The sequence below is a fragment of the Callithrix jacchus genome, chromosome 8, assembly GCF_049354715.1.
Source record: "Callithrix jacchus isolate 240 chromosome 8, calJac240_pri, whole genome shotgun sequence".
Classification (NCBI taxonomy): Eukaryota; Metazoa; Chordata; class Mammalia; order Primates; family Cebidae; genus Callithrix; species Callithrix jacchus.
In genome coordinates, this window is record NC_133509.1 from 57,842,399 (window position 1) to 57,862,105 (window position 19,707).

The 19,707-nt window shown below is 52.3% G+C and overlaps 2 protein-coding genes across 33 annotated transcripts in view; one reads left to right on the top strand and one right to left on the bottom strand.

The window, feature by feature from the left end:
• Nucleotides 1-1,822: 1,822 nt before the first annotated feature.
• THTPA (thiamine triphosphatase) overlaps nt 1,823-19,707 on the top strand; it is a 56,466-nt gene continuing 38,581 nt past the window's right edge. For 2 of the 22 annotated variants that reach the window (XM_078334590.1, XM_078334583.1), the window contains exons 1-3: nt 1,913-2,257; nt 2,599-2,716; nt 3,641-5,236. Coding sequence is in view for 9 of the 22 variants with exons in the window: in XM_035260148.3 (XP_035116039.2) it covers nt 2,234-2,257; nt 3,641-3,794 (178 nt within the window). In the remaining 13 variants the exon portion in view is untranslated. Of the gene's footprint in view, nt 2,258-2,543; nt 2,826-3,330; nt 5,237-19,707 lie in introns of those variants that run through there. The other 20 variants (XM_035260148.3, XM_078334577.1, XM_078334591.1 and 17 more) reach the window with 18 other exon arrangements.
• ZFHX2 (zinc finger homeobox 2) overlaps nt 10,422-19,707 on the bottom strand; it is a 35,065-nt gene continuing 25,779 nt past the window's right edge. For all 11 annotated transcript variants that reach the window (XM_078334573.1, XM_035260143.3, XM_078334571.1 and 8 more), the window contains exons 5-10: nt 19,569-19,643; nt 19,183-19,241; nt 17,137-17,337; nt 16,385-16,511; nt 12,736-16,209; nt 10,422-12,473 (exon numbers count right to left, since the gene is read on the bottom strand). In XM_078334573.1, the coding sequence (XP_078190699.1) occupies nt 11,494-12,473; nt 12,736-16,209; nt 16,385-16,511; nt 17,137-17,337; nt 19,183-19,241; nt 19,569-19,643 (4,916 nt within the window). In that variant the 3' untranslated portion in view covers nt 10,422-11,493. The remainder of the gene's footprint in view (nt 12,474-12,735; nt 16,210-16,384; nt 16,512-17,136; nt 17,338-19,182; nt 19,242-19,568; nt 19,644-19,707) is intronic.

Genomic DNA, 19,707 nt, shown 5'->3' on the forward strand with positions numbered 1-19,707 from the left:
CTGAATCCAAGATATCAGGAACATTTAGGGGAGATTTCGAAAAACACAAACTCCTGTCCCCATCCCCTTCCCCTACAGGATATAGAGCTGGATTTTGTTCATGGACTATTAGGATGTGCCGACCTGGGTGGGGCTGGCTTATCTATCTGCCAGCTTCCTGGTCAGAAACAGCCCTGAGTACTTGATAGGGCTTTCCCCAAAGCAGAATACTGTTTCTGTGGGAATAAAATTTAAAGTTTACATTTAAAAGTTAGCTGGACATGGTGGTACATGCCTGTAGTCTCAGCTCCTTAGGGGGCTGAGGTCGGTAGATTGCTTGAGCCCAAGAGTTGGAGGTTTCAGTGAGCTATGATTGGGTCACTGCACTTCAGCCTGAGTGACAGAGCAAGAGCCTATGTCAAAAAAAATAATAATTAAATAAAATTTAAAAAAGTAAGACCTCTATGGCTAAATAAGTTTGAGAATTAGTGGGTTAAACATGGTCAACCATTCGGGTTTTTTAACCAGCTCCCCAGAGTCTTTAATATACCAGCATACATGTGAATCTCTTAAAATAGGCAATATGCAGTGTTTCTCAAACTAATTTGATTGAGGGTCCTTTTTTTCTTGAGGAGGATTTCATCAGATGAATGTTTCACAGTGCATACCCAGGAAAAAGTTTCACTATACTGGTATCTCCCTCTTTAAAAAAAAATAACAACTCAAAGTTAGATAGCCCTTACTCACATATTCCTAAATTCTTGGCCTTTGAGGTGGGTAAGAGTATGCACTTCTCCTACTCTGGAACTCCAGAGGCAGGCAGTGTTATGTTGTGGTCTTCCTAAGGCAGCCTTGAAGGCAGTGCCAGCAATTCTCTGCTATTCATAATATACCCCTCACAGTTCCCTGTATTGATCTCTCATGTCTCTCTGCAGCAGATGTTCCTAGAATACCCCTTCCCCTTGACAGAGAAGTAGACAAGGGCAAGTCAACAGGGGCCCTTCTGAGCCCAGAACCTTCTCTTGGTGACCTGGTCTGAGGGTCAGTGTGGCTGGATTGACAAGTAGTAGCTGTTGACTCCCTGGTTTGGGGTTGGTTTTCTGTAGGAGAAGCAACTGCCGGGAGTCTGCTGCCTGAGGAATATACTTCACTAGGCTGGGCTTGGACTCTGAACTCTGGGCTGGGGTGGGGAAATGGGCTCGAAGACAAGGAACTGGCTGGGTCTTAATCTGGGTAAGAAGGCTGGGTGGCGCTCACTTGGATAGCAGTTTTACATCCCATTTTCCATGCCTGTTCTCTACCTCTCCCTGCTCTGACCTGTCCGTCACCACTCAGCTCTCTTCCTCCATCCTTCATTTGGGTTCTCTCTTCCTCCCCTCTGTTCTTCTAAGAAAACTGGCTCGCCGTTCTCCTCCCCCATCCCAATCTTTACTTCTCTTCACATCCCCTCTGCACCCCCAGCCTGGCAGCCTGCCCTGTAGGAATGTTAATTAGCATCCACGATTTAATTAATTCAGTAGCTAATTAATGATTGGGGACTGGGGGCTGGTGAGCTGGGGTGCAGGGGGTTGGGGGCTGGAGGTGACAGGGAGAAATAGCGGAGGCTGCAGAAGGCATCGCAGATGGCTGTGCGGTGGCTGGCACAGTGCCCACCGCCATGGATGCAAACACACTTGCGCGCACGCACACGTATACACACACACACACACACACAAAAAAAGGAAAGGGTGATCGAGGAATCAAATCAAAAGCAGGCAGAGAAGGGCAGAGGGGCCCTGGGAACTGGGGCTGTGGGGCTGGGGGTGGGGAAGGCTCTAGATCTATTTGAATCTGCTCCGGAAGTAGAAGAGGAGAAAAAAAAGAACAACCACAAGCGCAGAGAGAAGACAGCTCTCCCGATACCCCACCCCACCCCACCCCACCCCAGCCACCCCTCCTTCCTGGCATGGGATTCATGGGCACCAGCTGAGGACGGGGTCCCCTCCCTCTGCCTGCCATAAATATTGGTACTGAGGACCCAGACTCAGAAGGATAGGACATTCCCAAAGAAAAGAGTTTTTCTTTTAAGTTGCTTTAAAAAATATATATGTGTTTGTGTGTGTGTGTGTGTGTGTATATATATACACACACACACACAAACACATGCATATATGCATGTATATATATATGAAAATACATTTTTTAAACTGCACCCGTTCTGGTGTGAGGGCGAAGGCGAGTGAAAGAAGGTGACTGAGCCAGGAGGAGAGCGCAGATGGCTTGGTGGTGGTATGGTGTGGTGAGTTGTGGGGAGGAAAAGAGAGGGGGGTCTGGCAGAGGTTGGGGGTGGGCGGAATGAAGACCCTGTTTTCCTCTTCGTTTTGCTGTGGATGAAGGAGAGAGCGAAAAAGAGAGAAAGTGGGTGGGGAGAGAAGCAAGACAGATGGCAGAGTGGAGAGGCGGCAGCCAGTGCCGGCACTGCCCAGCCTGGGCGGACCCAGCTCCCTCCGCCTGCCAGCTCTCCAAATGCCACCCTTCCCCCATCCTCCCCTCTCCCCATCCCCCCAGCTTGGCACTGATCTCGGGGAGAGAGAGGGAGGGAGGCTGGGCAAAGAGCATCTGTTCCCTCCATTCTCCCAGCTCCATCGGCTGCCAACCTAGGGCCATCGTCTGCCTCCATCACCCCTCCGCCTGCCCGCCTACCCACCCAATCCCAAACGGGTGCTGGATCAGGTGCTGAATCCGGCTGCCTCCTCGGGTACCAGTCACTGTGCATTGCTGTGTGTCTGCCACCGCTGCCTGGCACTCATGGGGCCGTGTGTGTATGTGTGTGTGCGCGCCTGTACGTGTACGCAAGAGCGCGTGCTGTATGTGAGCCTCCTGGGCATGGGTGGGGGTTGGCATTGCGGTTGCCAATCTAGTGTCCAACCAGAAGGACATTGGGATGGAATGGAAGAAGGAGGGGAGAGGCTTGGGGCCTGGGAGGGGAGAAGAGGTTGCATGAGTTGCTTCATGCTGCCTGCTTACTGGCATTGGCATTGCAGCTGCCACCCTTGTGCCCACGGAGATGGGAGGAGGCGAGTGGAGAGGGCAGTGGCAGGAGTCCTGTGCTCTGGGAGGAAGGCTCCCTACATGGGAGCTGTTGGCATCCCATCTGTCAGGCTGGTGCCCAGAACTGAGGCAGTGGAGACTGGGGGATCCAGGAAGCAGAGAGGAGGGGCAGGACTGTGTTTCTGATGTTGCTGTCCCTCTAGAAGCTCAGCTCTGAAAAATGGTTGGAGTTTGAGGTGATTCGTGCTCTTCCAGCTTGGGGAAGTAAAATGGTGGAGAGAGTAGCCAGGGAAGCACCAAGAAACAGTCTACGAGCAGGGGAGGAGGGAGTGTGCCACCGCTACCCAGGGAGAACTTGTTGGGGCTGGCAACCTGGCCCTTTGTCAGAGCATTGAAGGAGACAGCAAAGGGACCAGATGTGAGGTGGGTGGGTGCTGGCACTGCCCATGGCACCTGGCACAGGCTCTGGCATTGTGTGGAACAGGGGAGTATAACGGTGCCTCTTGCCAATCTGGTTGAGAGGGCTGTTGTGCCAGGAGTGAGAAGGAAGGAGGTGAAACATTTTGGGAGGCGGGGTGTTTGGGAGACCAGACTTTTTTTCTGCCAGGACCTCCTTCCCCTTCCCTCTTAGGCATGGGGAGTGGAGCGACAGACAGAGGGTGTCATGAGGACACAAAGGAGGAAGCACACCATTGCCAAGACCCCGAGGAAGGATGGAGAGCGCTGGCAGTCCTGCCTGGCCCCCAGCCAGTTCCCTGCTGAAGATGGCCAAATCCCCTTGCCTGGTCTGTATATGCCACTTTTGCTGGGGTGGAAGGAGGGAAGGGCTGGCTTGCTGAGCTGGGCTCTAGAATGGGAAGGGTAACTTTCTGCAGATCCCATTTGGACTCTCCAATTGGAACAAGTGAGATGTGTGATTTTCCTCTTTGGTACCTTCCTCTATTCCCCCTCCCTGCACCTCACCCCCCTTTAATCTCTCGTCACCACCACCTGGGTCCTACTGCTTGGCACCCAACCAACTAGATGCTGCCACGTTTGGCGGTGCTGCACTGGCACGTGAACAGTGTCTCAGATCCTGGCACTGCGGCAAACCCAAAGCCACCAAACATGTTCACGATGCCACTTGGCGGCAGTCAGAGAGAGGGGGCTGTGCACATAGCAGTGCCAGGCATTGGGTGGAGCTCTGTGCAAGGAAGTGGCATGAGAGGATGCCCTTAACAGCTGGGCTGAGTCAGCACTCCCTGGTCAACCAGCTCTGCCTTCCTCCCAGCTAGATACCCACCTCCCTCCTACCCTTACTGCCCCCAAGAAAGGGATTTAGATGGTACCATACTGAATGTTTGAGCACCATGCAAAAGGAAACGAGCACAGAGAGACAGGCTATAGCACAGGCTGTAGACACATCTAAGGATCCAGGCCAGTGGACCATACATATCCTTGGACAACAAGAATAAAAAAATAAACCCTAGGAGGGCAAAAGGAGGTTGAGAGAGGAACACCAGCTATGTTGTTACCAAGATGGCACAAGAAGAGATTTGAAGGGAAGAAGTAGGAAGGAGTGACACTCAGGTCTTGCTCTTGGTTGATGGAGTGGTTTGTACCTGCGTATTTCATTCTGCCTTGTGATTTGCTGAGCTGTGGTTGAGATGAACTGGTTCTTTCTCCCTTGTTAAAAGGTCCATATTCCATAGTAGTCCTAAAAGATGGAAAAGTGCTCTAGGCCTAGAGAGGTAGATAGGTGTTAGGAAGACAAAGGGACTTGTCCTTCCAGAAAGACTAGGCAAGGCACCCAGTTAGAGTTGGATAGATTTCCGTATCTTTGAAATCCACCCCAAGAAGGAGACTGAGGATCAGCAATGATCCCTGGTAGAAGAGAAGGGCCCTAGGAGCAGAATCCCCAGCATCTGTGGTGGTAATGCAGACCAGCCCCCACAAAACTAGACCTTGGGTCCCCATCTGAAAGAATTTCCAGTAGGTTTGGCTTTCCCAGTAACTGGGCAGATCTTCAGGAGATCTGGAAGATTTGACCGTGGGTGATGTGGAGGGGAGGCTGGGTGGCTCTGGGAGATAGGGCCTGCCCAGAGGGGAGTAAAGTCCATGCTGGGTTGAGCTGCTCAGGGCAGGGGGAGTTCTGATTTCAGCATCTCTGGAAGAATATGGCCACTTCAGAAGAAACAAGGTGTTTTCCACAGCAGAGGAGAAAGCAGGGAGGCACTCAGTCAAAGTGGTGAGTGGACAATGTTTATATCTTTTCTCCTGTTCAAGAACAGCCAACATTAAACAGAAGACTATGGTCAATTTCCATTATGTTGGGGGTGGGGGTGGGGATGATGTCTGAGTAATGAAGGCGACGAATCTGAGGTTCTGATAAGCCCTGGTGTGGTAGCCCCTGGGGTAGCAGGGTTTGTCCTTAGGGGCAGGAGAGATGGGGGCAGGTCACAGATATACATGGTGCTGAGCTTTTTAGGCCAGTGCTCCTCAAACTTCAGAGGGTATAGAATCACTTTAGGAGTTTCTGATTCAGTTGGTCTAAGGTGTGGTCCAGGAATATGTACTTTACATAAGCATTCATGTTGCAAGTGGACACCTGAAACTTTGAGAAACACTGTTCTGAGAGATGGCAGTCACCTTGTAGGATGGTCGATACAATCAGGGTTTCCCTTGCCTTTTGCATCTGTCTTCCCCAAACTTACTCATGTCTTTATGCTGTCGTGTTTGGGATATTCGTGTTGTGGGGTGTGTGTATGTGCTTTGGGTGGGAGCAGTAGGAGGAAAAGGAGAGATTGTGAGGTTGAATCCAACAAATGTAACTTGTTAGAACAATGATCCTCATTGGCAGTAGTTACCACAGAAGAAGAATCCTTTAGGGAACACCTTCTTTCTTTCTTTTTTTTTTTTTTTTTTTGAGACGGAGTTTCACTCTTGTTACCCAGGCTGGAGTGCAATGGCGCGATCTCGGCTCACCGCAACCTCCGCCTCCTGGGTTCAGGCAATTCTCCTGCCTCAGCCTCCTGAGTAGCTGGGATTACAGGCACGCGCCACCATGCCCAGCTAATTTTTTGTATTTTTAGTAGAGGCGGGGTTTCACCATGTTGACCAGGATGGTCTCGATCTCTTGACCTCGTGATCCACCCGCCTCAGCCTCCCAAAGTGCTGGGATTACAGGCGTGAGCCACCGCGCCCGGCCCTAGGGTACCTTTTCAAAATTCACTCTTCTTTCCTCCACAAGATTCTGATGGCTGGCTGCCCATGGGTTTCTGAAACCTCATCATTGAGAATCACTAGGTTAGGAACATTGCCAAGAAATTATCCTCTGTTATCCAGTCATAATTGTGTAGATTTTGTGGCTAGGTACAGGATGGGTCCTGGAGGCAGGCCTGGGTCCTGGGTAATGGAAGTAAGGATTGGCAGAGTACAAGCTCAGCCTACTGCTGATACTCAGCAAATGGCAGAGGATGCTGTTGTTTGAGCACTTGGTGGGGACATGTAGAAATAAGCACAGCATGGGTTATTCTTCTTGTCCAATTGAGAAGACTTAGTACAGGGTTTGGTATCAGGGAGGACTTGTAGATGTGGGGCAGTACTGAGCCACTGCTGATTGCTGGTTGTGGTGTCTTAACCGTTGTTTGTGTAAGAATATATGTGCAGTTGGATGGGATTATGAGGCAACCACGGGTGCTGCATCACCTTTCCCCCTCTCCTTGGACAGGTTCAGCTTGTTCTGGTCTACCTACACTCAACCTGCTTCTCCATTAGCTTCTGGCCAGGCTTCTCTCCATGGCTAGGAATTGGCGAGAAATACCATACTCAGACTAATGACATTTACTACTTGTCTGTGCTTTGTGTGAGGGCTGTCTGGGTCCCGTATATCAAGGAGCATCATGGGTGGCCACACAATCGAGTCACGCAATTTTATGTTCTTCTCATAAAGTGTAGTTTCCCTCAAGAGGAATTACCTTCATGATTACTTCCCATCTTTCCCCAAACATGATGGGTCATGGTCTAGGTCTTCTGCAAATGTCCTCTCTCAAATTTGCCTTCATCTGATCTTTTCAGAGTGTATCTGAGTTATAATCCTGTAGACCCCGAAGCTTTCTCAGTATAAAGGCCTTTTGTAGCAAGAGCTTTCTCAGTATAAAGGCCTCTCTTCCTTACTCAGTCTTCTAGAAATGATGCTCTCATGGCTGATAAGTTTCTGACTAGTTGTTTCTGAGAGAAATCGTCCCCAGTACCTGGCCGTTCCCAGCGGTTTACCCTGTGTTTCATGGTGATATCATATGAGTTTTCCCAAAATGTTCCTCTTAATTTGCCTCCTGTGTATCTCTTCCCTGATGTCCAGAATAATTTAAGGTCCTCTCCTCTCCCCACAGCGTTTTTGTTTGGTTGGTTGGCTTACGTATGGGGTTTTTGTTTGTTTTTTTGTGACTGCGAGCAGCGTGCGCGTGCCCCCACTGCTTCCATCCCCTCCATTCCCTCTTGACTCCAGCAATGGCTGGGTATGGGCCCAGCGCCCATCCATTTTCAGGGCTGGTTGTTTCATCAGGTGAGTTGTTACACACTCCTTAGCAGATCCTCTCCCCGTAACTTGATATTCAACATTTGGTCACTCTTCCTCTGACTGGTTACTTTTTCCTCTCACTTTTATCTGTGTATAAGCTTTTTCTACCTACTTTTGTGTGATGAAAATTAGCATGTGTTGGAGGGTTTTTCTGCTTATGGGAGTGTAGGTCATGGTCTTGGGGTATGTCCCTTGTACTTATACATATGCCCATGGGGCCCTGTCCTTGCTAGCATTGGTGTGTTTCCCTGCAGCCCTCTCTACTGGGGTCTGCTGCTGTTTCTGAGGGTGTGTTTGCTTGTTTCACTGGTACAGTCATATACATGGAGCTCTGTATTTCAGATTTACATATCTTTCCAGGGGTGAATGACTGTCTTAAAACAGATCATGGTGTTGGAGATTTGGAGAATTAGTGATCTGGTCTATAAGCCCTGAAAGTGGCTTAAAGAAACAAATATAAAGAATTTAAGCAGAAGGGCACTATTATGCCTGGAATAAAAGGCTTGCTTAGTTCTCAAAGATGCTTCTTAAGTATACTCCAGAGCTAGAGGTGGGGTAGGAACAGATTTCTTTTTTGTGGTCCTGTTGCAAACTCTGTCCTGTTTGGCCATTAAGGCTTCAAATTTTCTTACATTCTTTTAGCTGTCTTTATTTTTATTCCTAGTTGAGGATTGGACACCTTACACCATCCTCACACAGACTCTGGTTTAGAGCGAAAATAGCCAGGATCACTTTCACCCCCTGCCTCTCAGTCTGACCCTGGTCGTTAAGTAGGGTGGAGCTCAATTTGGGTGCCTCTTTAAGGACCTATGTTAGAAACCCTAGGGCTGGGGGTGGGGGATGTAGGTACTGTAAAATAGGTGTTATTGTGCCAAGTGCTTGAGTTAAGGCTCTTACTCCACAGGAGAAGTACCATGATTTAATTCTGGTGACTTGGTATTTGCCTCTAGGATTCTGTAAAGGATTGTGCTGACTCAGCCTTCTGTCCATCAGAATGCCCAGTGGCATTGCTCTCTGGAGCAGGAGTGCTGCTGCTGAGGACTTTTGGTCTAAGAAAGGGGTTGGGGAGGAATGCTTCCAGCTGCTGGGAGCATGGAATGGTGCCCCCTCAGGAAGCATGTTGATTGACTTAAGTCAGCAGAGTCAGCCAGGCTCTTTTGCCCCCAGAATTCCAGCATTTCTAAGCCCAGCAATACCACATGCAGTCCCAACAGTAGATAAGAGCTGACTCCAAGCAGTACAGTTGCTTAGAGTCAGCCCTTATCTACTGTTGGGGCTGCATGTGGTATTGCCAGGCCAGGGTGTTGGATGTAAAAGATCATGTTGCGTGACAAGAGGAGCGGGGACTTCTGGTTACATTAGCTCTTGGTGAAAACACTCAGAGTTCAAACTAAAGCCAACCTACCCTGGCTGTAAATCCCTAAGATGCAGGACACCACACCTCTAATCATTCCATGCCAGGTGTTTGTTGATGTTTTCTTTAAACCGTTTCCTTTTTCTCGTTTTTGTTCTAATTGTTTTTGGTTTTCAACTTTTATACACAAGTCACATTCCCAGAAAGCACAAATGAAAAACCTTTCTTTTCATATACATGCTGCTAAAAAAATAGTTTTATACACAGAATTTCAACACGAGAGAGAAAAGGACAGCGGGGGAGCGGTACAAGAGAGGCGAGAAAAGAAATGTGGCAGAAAGCACAAGACCGCAGTGGTCAGTTTCTCTCCTGTTGCCTACATTTGTAACTGGCATTTTTGGTATCAGAAATTGGGGTGGAGTTAGAAAACTAACTCCACCTAATTTGCTGTAGGTTAGAAAACTAACTTTACCCCACCCCTAATTTGCTAGAGTTGGGAGTATTTTAGGAGTGAATAGGACAGAAAGTGAGACTCATAGAATATATGGGGGCCACTGATTGAGCTGAACTTTCTCCTCCCTCCCATCCCATCTGCATATAAGCCACTGCTTCAGTATTAACATGTTCACAGAATGTGATGTGAATGACGGCAGAAAATCTAAATTCCAGGGCTGGGCGAATTTGTATGAGAATATGAATTGGAGGGCCGGGCGCAGTGGCTATAGAAACCATTTGCTTAGGTATAGGGAACGTTCTTCTGGGTTCTGTCTGTTCCCTTGGTGATATCACCCTATCAAAGATTGACCTGTGCTTCAGTCATTTCCTTGCCCACCCCATCCCCTCAATTCGTATCAGCTCTAGACCCCCATGAGCCTCATGGACAGACTCCCAACTCCCTTGGGAATGCCTCCCAACAGCTGCTGCTTAATGGAAGAGCTGGGCTGGGCTGGACTGGAGAGAGCAGGAGCAAGGGCAGAGGACAAGTGGGAAGAAAAGGAGATTGGAGGGAAGGGAACAAGGGACCCAGCAAAGGTGGGCCTCTAGGGAGGGCAGCAGGATTAGGGATTTGTGAAAAAAGTAAATGCGAGGAAAAGGTAGGAGATGAAAGAGCAGCAGATCTCAGATTCAGAAATTAAATATCCCACTCACCCCTTTCTTCCTGGGACTGCCAAAATACTTGTGGTGACACTGACTTTTCTAACTCAAAGCTGGAAATGAAGGGCTATTACCTCTTCTAATAAATACTCAATTCAGGGAACTGGGACATGTCTTTCCCCCTGAGTTCAGGTTCTTCTCCCTATATTGCCAGCTCCCACCTCTGAGACTGTATAGTCAGGGGAAGGTTGCACTGACTTCAGTCCTTCGAGGACCACCAGACCCAAAGCAAGGAGTTAAAGCTGTTTGATCTTCCAAAGATGAGGTGGTTTAAAGAAAACCTCAAACTGGGGGGTGGGGGTGGGACAGGGCATAGGGAGTGACACAAATAGGAAAAACCACTTGTTTGATCGGAGAGTTGTTTTTTTTCTCTGTATTTTCCAAGTTTATCTTTAGTTCATTCCTCTGGTCTCTCCATTTCTCTTTCGTGCGCATGTGCACGCACTCTCTCACTCTCGTTTTTTTTTGGTTGTGTTTCAGTTTTTTTTTTTTTTAAAGAACTTTGGATTTGCCGTTGGTGGGCAGTGCCTGCCCCTGGAGGCTGGACCCTCAAGTGGCAGGGCTAGGACAAGGGGCGGGCCCACGGCTGCTGAGAGTATCTCTGTGTTTAAAGCCTTTGAGAATAAGTTACTGCAGTTCCCAGGGTGCAGGGTAGGGGTTGGCAGAGGGGTTTCTGGCGGTGGCTTCCCCTAGAGTCCAGGCCGTAGCGGCTCCCCTGTCAGGCAAGGAGAGGGTTAGGAGGGAGAGTGAACCGGAAGCACTTCTCCCCTGCCAGCCTCCAGTTTGGTTAGAGTTTTGTGGGCTCCCTGCCCGTCCCAGGCTCCAACATTGGGAGCCAACTGAGTATTTGGAAAGAGTTTGTGAGCGGTATGGCGCTCTAGACAAGGGGAAGGAGAAGGGGGAGTGGCAAAGTTTGTTTTCCTTCCCCCTTCTTTGCCTTGGGTTTTCGTTTTTGTTTCTCCTTTTTCTTCTTTTTATCTTCTTTTTCAAAATTTTTTGGTGTTTTCTCAGTGGAACGTCATGGGATAATGTGTGTGTGCATGTGTATGTGTGTATATGCATTTATGGGGGTGGGGGGACTGGGAATTCAGTGAGGAAAAGGAAGATAGAACCAAGGATATATTTTGTGTGTGGTAGGCAGACATGTATGAACAATCACGGTGCCAAGATGGGCAAGGGCTACTTTGCAAGGAGCTGAGGATGAGGATCAGTGTGTGTGCCTGTGGGGACTGGGAGGAGGCAGGACTCTGCTGGAGGTGGGGTGTGTGGTGCCCACTGAGGGTGGGAACTGAATAGTTCCCATGAGGTGGGCAGGGCCGGGGGGGGGGGGTGAGGGATTTGAGCTCCCACCAAACACCCCTTGGGGTAAAAGAGGGAGCCCTGAGGCCCTCCCCTCTCCCCATCTTGGTTTATCTGTTTATAAAGCTAGAAGTGTAGAGGTAGTAGTAGTTTTTGGGTTGGAGTCCGTGTGAGGTAATCTTGCTTCCTCTTTGGCAAATGCCACAGCAGCCGAGGCAGCAGTGGCGGCGTTGGTGACAGAGATGGGTGGGCCCCCTGGAGGCGGGGCTGCCTTGCGCCTATGGGCCGAGGAGCGCAGGTGGGAGGCCAGGGCTTCACGCCCACTCAGCAGCACCTCACATGCCAGGCAGTGGTAGGTGCAGATGGGCACCCGCAATGGGGGTGGCATGGAGCCCCCAGGGCCCCGCCCAAAGAAGCAGAAGGATCTCTGGTGGGCAGCAGCCGGGGCCTCCCCGTCAAATGCCATCTTGCACTGGCGGCACAGGTAGCGATGGGTTACATCCACGGTGGAGATGCCAGTGCTGCCTGTCAGCAGCTCGTCAGCCTCACCAGCGTCCCCCTCCCCTGGAGCAGGCAATTCAGAAGGCTTTGGAGGTGCTGTGGCTGTGGGCTCAAGGGGCTGGGGTGGTGCCTGGAGGAGGGCATTGGGGAGCAGCCCAATGAGGGTCTGAGGTATCACAGGGTTCATGGGAAATAGCCCCTTCTTCATGCCATAGAGCTGTTGGAAGTAGGCTCCTTGTAGCTGGGGGCCAAAGACAGCTGGCGGTGCTGTCCCCCCTGCAGGGGGCAATGGAAAGGGCAGGAACTGGCCCCCCAATAGGGCTGGGACAGTGGTCTTCAATGCTTTGAGGTTCTTGAGGGCATCATTGGAGGAGGTGGTGGGGGCTGCAACTGGCTTTTGCTCACCGGAGACCTTGTCCCCCAAGGGCTCAGCAAGAGGGCCGGGGACCGGGTCAGTGGTGCCTGCTGTGGAGGTGTTGGTTTGCTCAGGCACAGGTCTCTGAGGTAAGGGGTGGCCTGGGCCAGCAGTCTGGACTACTGTGGTGGTAGGCAGGACCGAAGTGGCGAGGCCAAGGAGGCCTGAGGAGGCTGCCGGGCCTAGGAAGATGAAGGGAGGGATGAAGGGTTAGCCACCTCCTGTCCCATCATTCTTCCTGCCGTAGACCACCTCCAGACACATAACTCCCATTCCCACCACTGGATTTCCATGCCCCTTCCCTCCCTTCTTTCCCCCAAGAGCCTGAAGCAAAGGAAGGCCACAGGAGATTGGACATGGGAAGAATCAGGAAGGAAAAGGAAGGGCATGTCATTAGAGGGGGATGTTCTCTCAAGCCCAGCTCCTCCCAGCTTCCCCACTCACCTGAATTGAAAGGAGCTAAGTTGCCCAGCGAGGGTTGAGCCAGAGCTGGACCAGACAAGAGAACCGGGGCCAGGCGAGGCAAGGTTGGGGCAGCCCCGAGGGGCATGGAAGCAGGTGTGGTGGCGGGTGGGGCCTTGGGAGCTGGGGGAGCCTCAGGTGCCGGGGCCAAGTCGTAGCACTTGCTTTCACTCTTCAGCTGGGCTCGGACTGCCTCCTTGAGCTTGGCCAGGTGCTGACGGGAAAAGAGATGGCCTCGGCAGGAGACATAGAAATCATACTTGACATCACAGTAGGGGCAGTCGGTGCGCTGGGCTGCCAAGGGGCCCTCACTGCTGACCCCATTGCTCCCAGTGGCTGCCCCCTGTAGTTTGGCCTTCTTTTCCTTGGCACGAGCGTTCTGGAACCAGACCTGGATGACTCTCTTGGGCAGCCCAATCTCCTCCCCCAGCACCTCACACTCCTGCATGGTGGGGGTACGGTAAGCTTCATAGCAGGCTTTCATGATCTTCAGCTGCAAGCTGCTCATCTGGGTCCTGTAGCGCCGCTGCCCCATTCCATCTGGAACCCCAGTCCCACCTCCAGGTCCCCCACTGGTCCCTCCAGCCCCAGGGGATTCTGGTTCAGCCAGGCTGGAAGCAGACGAATCACTCAGATCTCCTGCAGACAGACTGCAAGCCTCACTCTCTGGAGAAGCTTTAGGTGGGTCATCTGGGCCCTCTTCCTCACTGGGTGGAGGGGGAGGTGGTAGAGGGAGAGGTGGCTCTGGTGTTGGGGTGGTGGCCTCTTTCCCAGGTGGCAGAAAAGTCAGGGGCCCAGAAGCAGGGGTGGCTGTGGGGTAGGGAAAAGCAGGTGCTTCCCTCTTTGGGGCCTCCCTCCCAGTGCCATCATCTACCTTGCCCAACAAGAGGTTGAACTTGGGCAAAGATGCAGGGGTAGCTGTGGCAGGGGGCTTGACTGCTGGACTAGGCACCCCTCCAGGGGCACTTCGAAACTGGCCTTTCCTCTCCCGGGCTCTGGTATTCTGGAACCAGACCTGTACCACTCGCTTTTTGAGCCCCACCTCCTCAGAGATGCAGTCGAGCATCTTGCGTGTTGGGTTGGAATCCTGCATGTACCAACGGTACAGGATCTCCAGCTGTTCAGGTAAGATGGTGGTGCGCAGGCGCTTGTCCCTGGGGGGCTCGCCCTCCCCTCCTCCCCCTGCTTCACTGCCTGTGGGAGACAAGCTGCCATCCTCAAGCTTCCGTTTAAGAGGTGGCCCTGGCATTGGTGAGGTGGCTGCCACCAGGGGGCTTCTCTCCCCAAACACCAGCAAGGGCAGATCTAGTAGTTGCGGGGGAGCACTGGGCTGCACAGATGGCAGGAAATGTAGTCGGCGGTGACTGGTCAGGAGGTCCTGGCTGGAGAAAGAAATGGCACACTGGTCACAGGTGTGGGCTGGGGAAGGTGACGGAGTAGGCTTCTCTTCAGGGTCTTTGCCTCCTGCCTTTGTTGCCTCTGCTTGGCTCAGCTCCTCCCCATCTGGAGGCTCTGGTAATGGACCCTCAGGCCCTGCTGGGGGTTCAAGGCTCTGTTCCTCCTCTACTTCTTCCTCTTCCACCTCTTCCTCCTCTTCCCCTCTCTCTGCCTCTTCCTCCTCCTCTTCAGGGTTCTGGTCATCATAGCACTTCTTGAGGTGGCGCACCAACTCAAAAACACAGGAGAAAGTGGCGTGGCAACGCCTGCAGCCAGAGGCTCCCCCAGTGCCTCCTCCGGTTGGCATGGGCCCACCCTCACAGGCATTTTTACGTGCTTTCTGGCGGGCATTCTGGAACCACACCACCACCACACGGCTAGCCAGACCCAACAGACTTGCGAGTCGCTCCACCTCTCCGTCTTTGGGGTAGGCACTAGTCTCAAAAAAAGACTGCAGGGCTTGGGTCTGGAACTCTGTGAACTTGGTTCTGGAGAACCGGCGGCCGGCAGGCAGCAGAGGAGGAATATTCCCTCTGGAGCTTTCTTCCTCCTCTGCAGGCCAGCGTCCCCCTGCTCGGCTTTGCTCTTCAGGGGCACGGGTCCCCGCTGCCTCAGGCTCTGGGACCAGGAAAGGTGGGGCCAGTTGGGGAGCAGGTGAATCCAGAGACCCATCAGGAGGTCTGGGGGTCTCTGCAGGGGGTGAGTATAGGCTGTCATAGCTCTTTCGAAACTGAGCAGCATAACGGCTCAGGGCTTCAAAGGGCAGAAAGCGGCGATGGACATGTTCCTCATGTGTCTTTAGGATAAGCATATTGGAGAAGAGTTTCCCACAGGCCCCACAGGCCAGCTTGTCCCCACCCCCGAGGGCCTCAGGTGGAGGTGGGGTAGGGGGAGGGGGCACAGCTTGTTTTCCTTCATTGTACTGAATCACCAGCTCAAAGCCAAAGTTTTCTAGAAGGGCTTTGGCTGCAGTGCGGGCAGCCTCGTTGGGCAGTGGGTGAGGGGATGAGGAAGGCCCTGCCTCATTACCCTCTTTGGCCATGGGGGGCCGCTCCCACTCCTGCTCAGTCAGCTCAGCCTTTGGAGGTGGCGGTGGGGGAGGAGGAGTGGCAGCTGGCAGGGACAGCATGGGTGCAGGCCCAGCTAACGTCAGTTTGGGCCCCACCTTGAGATCGTGGAGGTAGAAGGGCAGGAGCAGCTGTTGCTGCTGGAGCTTAAGCAGTGATTCGGGCACCAGAGGGAATGGGGGCAAGAGTGGTGGGGTGAAGAGAGGGGCTGGGAATCGGTGCAGGTCCAAGGGCGGTGGGGGAGGGGACAGGAAAGGCAGTCCAGATATGAAGCCACTGGGGTCTGGGCCCTTCTTCTCAGTGCCCATCTCCCCCTCTGTCTCGCCTTCCTTGGGCTCTTCTTGGCTTCGCTCTGGCCCTTCAATCTTGGAGTCAGTCTTGGTTCCCCGAGAGCGAGTCTGATGCAGAACTGACCGCATGTGGATCTCCAGGGTGGAGCTCTGGTTGTAGGAGACTCGGCAGACTGTACACTTAAAGGGCTTGTCTGTGGCAGCAGTGCTGGTAGGTGGGGCACCAGTCTCTCCCCGGGCAGGGGCGGAGGGGTCAATGGCAGCCTTCTTCATCTTATGAAGGTGGGAGACAGAATTATAATGAACCAACAGAATATTCTTCTGGGTGAAGGACTCCTTACACACAGTGCATTTATAGGGCCGGGCAGGGTCGAGAAACTTGTCCAGGGCAAAGTTGGTGGTTTTCCGATAGGTCAGAGGATGGCGAGGGTCAGCTGGAGCTGGCTCTGCAGAGCGCTCCCCAGTGGTCCCCTCTTCCTCCTCAGCCATGGTGGGCAGAGGAGCTACATCTTCAACTTGGGCATCAGGCTGAGGGACTGGAGATGGGGCTGGAGAAGGGGGTTGACCAGGGCTTCCCGAGGGTTTGTCTGGGGCCTCAGCTGAGGCCAGGGGAGGCTCAGGAAGAGAATCTGGACTGGCTTCTGGGGTCAGGTTAGGGCCTTCTAAGGGAGAGAGAAGAAGGTACAATGAGCAGGAACTTCATTTAAGCCAGACTCCACCCACTCAATGCCAGGGAGTTGGCCTTGGCCTCAGTCATCTTCAGACCTTGTTGGCCCATGGAGCCAACAAGGTACCCCTTTCCTGGTACCTTGGGAGGTTTACTGTTCCCTTCCTTACCTGCTGCTTGGTCTCTGCTGGGTGTAGGCTCTGGCCCATGAGTGGGGGGTTCTTGGCCATCATCCAGAGGGCTTAATGTGGGTCCAGACAGCACTTTGGTTGTAAATGTCATCTCTACGGTTGTAGCCTGCAATGGGAAAGAGCCTAGTGGCATCACCATCACCACCCACTGCCTCTACGCTACTCCTGACCCATCTGCCTTGCACCTGTACCTGTACCTGTGCTGAGCTCCCTTTCCACAGATCCAGCCTCCTGTCTGGACAAACCTCCCACCTAATTGCTGCTTTGCTACAGATGGGAGAGCCTGGGCTGCTGCTATCTGGCTCCCTCTTTCCCCAAGCCGGAAGTCATTGTTCTTTGAGGCTCCCTGGTCTGGCAGGCCTGCTGTTCAGCAGCTCTTCTCAGGACTTAATGAAAGTGAAACAGAAGCCTAGTCTTCTCATCTCTGAGTAGAGGCAGCTAGACAAACTCAGTTCTGAGGCTCCTTCTCTAAAATCCAACTTTGAATCCACAAAATGCTGCTTTTGTCACCAACACATGCACTTGCCTGAATGCTCCTGCCTCCTCCTCCCCTCCTGCACAGCCCTAACATGGCCAAGTTGGACCATCCTCACCCAGCCAACAAACGCACTTGTCCAAATGCCCCCTTCCCCCAACACACGCACTTGCCGGAATGCCCCTGCCTCTTCCTCCCCCACTGCACAGCCCTAATAAGGGCCCCATTGGACCATCCTCACGCAGCCTGTACTCACTACAAGCAGCAGCTTCTCAACACACTCCGGCACCACATTGTGAAGGTGGCTAAGGTGGAAGTGCAGGGCAGGCCGGCCCACCAGCTGCTCCTGGCACAGCGGGCATCTGTACTTGGGCTGCACTGCATGCTGGGAGAGTGTATGAGCCCTCACCTGGCTGGACTCTGGGCTCAGGAAGCTGCAGTATGGACAGCAGTAGACCTGGAGGGTACATATGGGCAGTGAAGGAAGTGTCAGGGAAGGATGCGACCCACCATCACATAGTCCTTTGGATGCAGCACTGGCCCCACTCCTTTTTTTTTTTGAGACAGAGGCTGGGTCTGTCACCTTGCTGCAACCTCCACCTTCTGGGTTCAAGCAATTCTCCTGCCTCAGCCTCTGAAGCAGCTGGGATTACAAGCATGTGCCACCAAGCCTGGCTAATTTTTGTATTTTTAGTAGAGACAGGGTTTTACTATACTGGCCAGTCTGGTCTCGAACTCTTGACCTCAGGCGATCCACTCATCTTGGCCTCCCAAAGTGCTGGGATTACAGGTGTGAGCCTGGCGTCTCATTCCTAATTTAAGAGGAACTAGCCAGATAGGAAGGCATTACAGCGGACCCAAGCCTCCAGCCACAGTCCTGAGAGCTAGCTCCTTCCCACTTTCCCTTGGATTGGGACAAAGGCCTAGCTTAGGCCGCTACCTTGCACTCCTTCTTTGGCCCTCTTCCACCATCCTGGCCTCTTTGCCTTTCCTTGGTGTGTCTTTCCAAGTCTTTGCTGCTGGCCTCAACTCTCCAGCTAACAGATGGCTCTGTACCTACCTGCCCCCACCTCAGATTTAGTTTTCTTTTCTTACCTACCCTATCCTGCCTGTGTCTTCCCTGTGAAATGACTCCATTTCCTCTGGGCACTTTCTGGACCCAGAGGCTCCCTTGTCCCTGGCCACTCTGCCTCTGTGAACTGTCTCCTGAAGAGGGGCTACCTGTCTGCTCAGAAGCCAGTTTATCCTCCCTCAGGCTCAGCAGCTCCCACCTTATTTTCCATCTTTCTTTTTCCTTCATCGTAATGTGAATAAACACCACAGCTCCCCCAGTGGCCCAGGAAAATTCTGGCCCAGCCCTCTCAGCTCATTCTCAGCCATACTTCCAGAGGGGTGAGGCTGCCAGAGGCCCCATCATCACCTGACTGCCAGACCTGCCCAGTCTGCATCCAGGCTGGCACAGGCCTGCATGTCAGGGAGGGCATGGCCATAAGGGAAGGGGATCCATATGCTCATCTTAATGCACCTAGCCCCTGGAGCAGACATCTGGGAGAGGTCTGTTGGCAGGAGCAGGAGTTAGGAAGAAAAGATGCTGAGGACATAAGGCATTACTTCAGCTTGCAGTAATGCAATAAATTGAATATTGCAATAACAATAAATGCTACATATTGCAGTCCAGTTTAGAGAGCTGTGAGGCATAGGATGGCATCTCAAACCAGGGGCTGGGAATGCCCTCAGAACCAATTTGCAGCCCACAGAGCTGCCATTCCTGGGTGCTGCCTAGCTCTGAGTCCTGGTGATTTAGAGATTTGTGGCACATGCTGTCAGCGTGAATCATTTGGTTGGTGCCTCTACCCTTAGTAAGGGGGTGCCAGGACAGTTGGCATCTAGGCTCAGGGCTTTTTGTAGGGTAGGAACACCGGTGTCTTGTCTTTCTGCTCCTTACTGAAGGATAAAGAGCTGGGCATAGCTGGTTGGTTGGTTTTGCCTTTCTCTTATCATTTCTTTACTGCTTTCCTCCCCTCCTTCTAGCATCTACCCTCACTCTTTCCTACTCTCAGCACAATTCCTTTCTTCATTTTTCCCACGAGTTCCTGTCTCCCTCCTGTCATCTCCCTCTGTGTTTGACCCTTCTGGGCCAGCTCTGCCCCACATGGTGCTGAACATGTGGAACTGGACCTGGGTGGAATTTCTTAACTGCTATTCTGAGCGAAATAAGTCAAAACATGACAAATTAGGTCTGCCTTCCGAATATGAACAGATATCAGAGCCAGGCCCCCACCCCAGTTACCCCAGTTCTGACCATGGTCTGGTTGGCACTGTCTCTGGAAGGGCCAGTCTTGTTCTCTGTCTCTTCTGAAGCTGAGGATGAAAGGAGAGGAGATTAAGGAACTCTGACAGCCCCCAGGGTAGGGAGTTGGGCACTAACTAGGGAAAGGAAACTCAGTAAGCAGGTGAGGCTTGTCAAGGGATGACTCCAGGTCAGTAGGATGGTCAGGTCTGAGTCCTCAAAGAGGGCAGAAGTGCCTGGCGTCCCATCTGCCTTATGTCCTCCCTTCCCCCTGATGAGCCCTTTCTTTAATCAGTTTTGCTCCTTCAGCACAGACATTGCTGCAAGGCCCCATGAGCATCTCAATGTAGGAGGACTTGGGGGAAAGGGAGGGAAAAAAGACCAGATGAACAACTCACCCAATTGTTCTGTCTTGTTCTGGGCATCTTTCTCAGGGATGGGTGGCTCAGCTGTGGGGGTGACAGGAGCCTTCCCTGTGTAGGATGGGGAGAGAGTCAGCTTAAAGAGAGTCAGCATCAGGGAAGGGAGGACATAGGG